The sequence below is a fragment of the Hylaeus anthracinus genome, unplaced genomic scaffold, assembly GCF_026225885.1.
Source record: "Hylaeus anthracinus isolate JK02 unplaced genomic scaffold, UHH_iyHylAnth1.0_haploid 0, whole genome shotgun sequence".
Taxonomy (NCBI): domain Eukaryota; kingdom Metazoa; phylum Arthropoda; class Insecta; order Hymenoptera; family Colletidae; genus Hylaeus; species Hylaeus anthracinus.
The window spans coordinates 15,354,137-15,359,633 of NW_026533254.1; the positions used below are offsets into that span (position 1 = coordinate 15,354,137).

At 40.9% G+C, this 5,497-nt stretch overlaps 1 protein-coding gene and 1 long non-coding RNA gene across 7 annotated transcripts in view; one reads left to right on the plus strand and one right to left on the minus strand.

The window, feature by feature from the left end:
- The window catches only part of LOC128885390 (uncharacterized), a 23,990-nt gene that overhangs the window by 14,949 nt on the left and 3,544 nt on the right, over positions 1-5,497 (plus strand). For 4 of the 5 annotated variants that reach the window (XM_054139433.1, XM_054139441.1, XM_054139414.1 and 1 more), the window contains 4 exons: positions 2,750-2,906; positions 3,203-3,499; positions 3,859-4,169; positions 4,431-4,777. In XM_054139433.1, the coding sequence (XP_053995408.1) occupies positions 2,750-2,906; positions 3,203-3,499; positions 3,859-4,169; positions 4,431-4,777 (1,112 nt within the window). The remainder of the gene's footprint in view (positions 1-2,749; positions 2,907-3,202; positions 3,500-3,858; positions 4,170-4,430; positions 4,778-5,497) is intronic. The other variant, XM_054139449.1, reaches the window with a different exon arrangement.
- The window catches only part of LOC128885807 (uncharacterized), an 11,109-nt gene continuing 6,775 nt past the window's right edge, over positions 1,164-5,497 (minus strand). Inside the window, exons 2-9 of one of the 2 annotated variants that reach the window (XR_008459665.1) lie at positions 4,651-4,809; positions 4,328-4,542; positions 3,963-4,055; positions 3,157-3,416; positions 2,756-3,086; positions 2,474-2,671; positions 1,965-2,333; positions 1,164-1,597 (exon numbers count right to left, since the gene is read on the minus strand). This is a non-coding gene — a long non-coding RNA (uncharacterized LOC128885807). Of the gene's footprint in view, positions 1,598-1,741; positions 2,334-2,473; positions 2,672-2,755; positions 3,087-3,156; positions 3,417-3,962; positions 4,056-4,327; positions 4,543-4,650; positions 4,810-5,497 lie in introns of both variants that reach the window. The other variant, XR_008459667.1, reaches the window with a different exon arrangement.

The window sequence follows — 5,497 nt, forward strand, 5'->3', positions numbered from 1 at the left end:
ATTATTATTATTATTATTATTATTATTATTATTATTATTATTATTATTATTATTATTACTATCACTGACGCAGAGTATGATATTTGTGATGTCGTGGAACATTTGAGGTCTCCAAGTGATTTCTTGGGTAAACATCTTGGCAATTCTTCTTAAAAATTGGCACGAACTTCCTGGACAATCCAATAGATGAAGAAGATGGAGTATGGTCTTCTTGCGAAAAGGGCGATAGGTGGACGAAGTAACGACTTATAAGACGCGGATGAAATTGCATTAAATATTCAACAGCGTTCTCCGATCCTTCGCGAACTATTCGACTACGTCGAGTAATTTTTGGCAACAGCTGGTGTCAACATCCCTTTCCTCCTTTTCGTACCCTCGAAACTGAATGGCGCTTATCCTCCCAAGGGCTTCTGCCCTCAACCTGCACGCCATTAAAAATTGATATAGCCTGGCGTAAGCACGAAACGCAATATCAATTTCACGTCAACGATTTCTCGATCTCGTATCGCCGCGGCGAGAACCTACAAACGATGAATAGGGAGACGTCTGACGATAGCGATATAGGCATAGTAAATCTTTCATTGGACCGTGGCAAAGGCAACGTGTGGAGCCCAAGCTCACGTGACACGCCGACTTGGTTAAAAATTGATTTTTTCATCGGAATAGACAAACAAACGCGTCGAGAACCTTGTGCGCACAGCTTTCTATTTTTGAGTGGAAACAATGACGAGCGGTTACGTCACTGAACCGTGTTGATTTTGAAAGTGGGACAAGTCTATTTTGATGTTAGATATTGTTATTGTTAGATATTTAATGATTTGAATGGTTTAGAAATATTCTTAAGCGGTGTTAGACTTATTTTATATTAGGAGGGCCGAAAAGGAAGCAGAATTTCTTCGAATTGGAAAAGTTTTTTCAATGAAAAATCGAAGGACTTTTCGTTGGAAAATGATGGAAATTATTTCCTTGATTATTATTCAAGATTTCTTCAATAAATAAATGTTGATAAAATTTTGATTACTTTCCCAATTTAATACGTAGTAATGGTTGTTCATGTACTTTGAACAAAAATCGTGCTTTGGCATTCGTCAATGGAGTCGCCTCGTCAAAATGTTAATTGTTCAATCCTCTCGATGTATATTATCAAAGGTTACACGGAAACTTTAACAGAAAAAGTACGATCGACGTACTACGCTCACCCATCCTTCTCGTCCTTTTTTCGGAGGGTCCAAACTTTTTTCCAATGCTGCGTGTCGCTATGGTTACGTTCGGTCCATTTGTTTTTATCCGTTGGACCATGTCGGAGACCAGGGATACTCCCCGTTACTCGTGTCTTCGCCGTGTATTATTGAAATCCGCGTTACGAATGCGCCAGGCAAACCCGATTGGTTAAACCGTCGAGGGGTCGCCCCGTGTCCTGTTCACTTTCCACTCTTTCGTCTTCCCTCTGTGCTTCTCGTTAAAATTCTCTTCCGTTTACGGGGAATCGAAAGTGGAAAAATATATTCCACCCTGTTGAATATTCTCTGCCTTGCTTCGTTCGGCTCGACTTTGTTCCTTTAATCCCGCGGTCTCCAAACTTTTCGGAGGTCCCTCCCTTCAACACAAAAAAAATATTTTCCTAACTGAACAGACACAACTTCGTTACATTGATTTCAATTCGGTCGGAATCACAGTTTATCTTAAAAAATAGAGTACCATACAATTTAAGTAACATATTTGGACGGTAAGCTACTTATACGATTTAGAAGTGGGAGTGTTTCCTAAATAAGATTAAATTGGAAAAATGAATTCTTGAAAATTGGTGCATTCGGCGTCGGTGACAACTGTTTTCTCGCTAATTTTACAGCGTTTTAACGTCGATGGCGAATTTAGCCACTACTCCACCCTTCTGCGTCCCCCTCATGTCGTAATACGGGGTAGACGCAAGTGGCTGTACAGACCTATCAACTTTAGGCACGTACTTCAAGTTACGTAATTACTTTCAGCGCCCCTGCAACGGAGCCTATAAACCTTCCTTCCATCTTCCCTCCTTTGCGTGTATGATCGCGGACCCTCGGCTAAGCCAACGTATTTTCTCCTATCTTCTTGGCTAGCCGAGATTCACTGGCCTAAGCAAAAGATCCATGATTGAACCACCGCGCGTCAAAAGAACCACCGACGTGCGTTCCAGTTCATGGTATTAACCCTTTCCATTCAGGTCTCGTATTTCGATACGACCGGCCAGCGAATTCAAGACAATTTTTCTGAACATTGAAAATGGACCATTTCCCACGTGTAAATATTTGTAGAGTAGAACCTTTTGTTATGTGAATTAATCGAGGGAGAATAGTCTCTATGAAATTGAATGAATTTAATCGTAAATAGCTTCATATGGGAGATGTAAAAATTAATTCTGTCCCTTTATATGTAAACATTTATAATTCTAGTTTAAGTAGAAATATTTACTTGTCATTTTGTTACATTAACGTACAAACCTTCTAAGTCTTCAGCTGGTGCCTCGAGCATTAAACTCGAGCCTATTCAAACGGCAAAATAAGGGAGTGACAAATTGGAGTCCTTCTGTGCCTTTTGTTCTGGCCAATCCCAGTCGCATTCAGAAACCTCTCCTGTCTAGTCGGAATTAGAGTATTTCCAAGCTTATTGTCACCCAACTCGCGTAATCTATGAACTCAAAAACCGCTGTTGTTACTTTATCGAAATGGACTTGCATATGGACTTGTACCGAATGACGGTTAATTGTTCCTAGACTAACATGTGGAGAAAGGTGAGAGCGCAACGGGGCTGTGCAGTTCCTAGAGGACGAAGAGGCCATACGGCATTGGTTCATCGAGGTCAAATGCTCATCTACGGTGGCTATCAAGATTTGCGTGGAAGCTCCCCAGAGCTGTGGGCGTTTCACTTTGGTAAAACGATAAGATACTTCATTAACTCGTGGTTTAAACTTGTACGAAATTTGTACAAAGTTCCAAATTTTCTAGTTACTCGGACTAGTTTTATGCATTCACTCGAATTATTTGAATTTCGTTCTAGGACGAATACAGCTTAGAGGTCAAATTTTCTCCCGCATCCTGTAAAAATACGTACTGGTTATATTTAGATAACTTTATTCACCTAAATACGATTCATGTTACTATTACGTATTATTAAATCTACCTGTTTATTTAATATTCCTGGATAATTTTCATAATTCACCCTTTAGAAACGGAATCCTGGCACCTTCTTTCGTCCAGTGAATGCGGCCCGGCAGCGAGGCATAAACATTCAGCGGTTCTTCATGGCGATGCGATGTACGTTTACGGGGGTATGACCGACCTCCAAGAGAGGAGCGACTGTTGGCGATGGGACGTGAATGCAGCCTCCTGGTGTCTATTGAAAAATAAGCCCGGTCCAGGGCCCCTTCACGGTCACGCCGCCTGTAGACTTCCCAGTTGTATGCTAATTTTCGGTGGAGAAAGCGGCGGTCTAGCCACGAACGAGCTCTGGAGGTTTCATTTCGGTAATGAATTAGAGTCACTCGAGATATATTCCATTTACACATTCATCTACCACAGCACTTTTAAGTACATCAATTTATGAAAATTATAAAAATGTTGAGGTATTTATTATATAAGCTTATTTTATTATATTATAAAAACTCGTATAGTAAATATCTTAACATTTTGATAATTTGCATATTAATATATAGTACATCATATTATGCAAGTAATTCATTTGTAATATTGTAGTATTTTATTGGGCAATAACTTGAAATCATAGTTTAATATATAAAGTATACAAATCACGTGTCTTCTTTATTTTTGAAATAAATTACGAATTTATTATATATAATAAAAGTGAAAGTGAATTTCATCGTAGGTACGGAAACGTGGGAGAAATTGTCAGTGGCAGGTCCTAAACCTCAACCAAGAGCCGAAAGCGTTGCCCTAGCGGTTTCTGAATTAATCATTCGAGGGACCAACCTCGACAACGCGAAGTACAAGCCGAGAAATCAAAGGACGAGGCTGTGCAACAGCAGGATATCACCGAACGAGGCACCGGCTAGACCGAGCTTCCTGAAAGAAATTTCGAAATTGTCGCAAATCAATCTGTCGCGGCTGAGCCATCCGGCGAAATGCAGTTATTCCGTTCTAAGCGGTCAAGACGACAACGAGGAAAGTCCTCAAGAGGTATAGCCTATACATACGTTGTCTATAATAGAGTAAGGTTGCCTAAATTCGATCGCTTTTTGAAAAATCAAAATTTTATGCTATTCAGAATGCTATACAGAATCCGAGTGCAAAGGGTTAATACCTCTTAATTAAGGCAACCTCGGTCTAATACTAACGCCGTATCGTTTCGTTATATTTTTCGTTCCCGTTATTTGCACCCGAATTAAACCTCGCGTTTGCAAAAACGAAACGCATGTGACAATTTGAGCCTGCCCGCAGGCGAACTCGTATTATCCATTTCAGCAAGTAGACGCGGAGGTCGTCGAACCGTCAACGGGGATGGTGAAGTCACGGAGCGCCAACACGCTGGCTCGCCGAAGACAAAAGCCACCTGAAACAACACCGAAACCTGTCGATTCCAACAACAGCAACAGTACCACCAGCTCCGGGATGACCAGGGACCCCATTTCGGTCCCAAACTTCCGTGCCCTCACCTTACCTACACCTGTCCTGACACCTGTGGAAGCGGCCAGGCTAGTTTTCGTCGACCCTGACGACAACAGCGACAACGAGGAACGCAAGGAACCCCCTACCTCCAGATTGATAGAAGTCCAAGAGGAAAGACGGTGTGTACACCCTCCTGTCCGCAATTACGTTTCTATAAATGCCCGGAATTCTATAGTTACAATGTCTACCAACTTTGCCGATTCAAAATTAAAATACCATCGAAAGAAATGGATGGTCCATTTCTGGGACATTTTTGGAACACCCTGTATATGTCATATGTGTATATATTATCATACACATATTCATAACTTCAAATTAGGAATTTTGATAACAGTTTTCTAGTTACTTTCTTAGGGAGTTGGATCTCCTTATACACTCATTTTCACTAGGGACTTCAACAATTCATTTTAAGAGCTAAGTGGTAATGAAAACGAACCTAGATAGAATTCGTAAATTTTGATGAGGATACAAAAATAAGTAATAGGATAAATGTTAGATTCTACAGGGTGTCCCAAAACTGTTGGAGTTCCTTGAAGGCGTGATTCGGGAGGTGATTTGAAACAACTTTTTCCTTAGCGAAAATATTGCCCGAGGCTTCGTTAAGGAGATATTAAGAGAAAACGCCGACCAATCAGAGCGCGAGTACGTCGGTGGAGCGCCCGCAATAGCGTAGTCACTACGCGCAGTGCCCCATGGACAAAAGCCTAGGTTTCGAATAAATCTGAAGTTCGTAAAGTGTTTGTCTCGTTTCTTTCTCTGGGAAAAATTCAAAAGAGGAAACGAGACAAACATATCGGCAAACTTCAGATTTATTCGAAGCCTAGTGTTTTGGTGAGTTG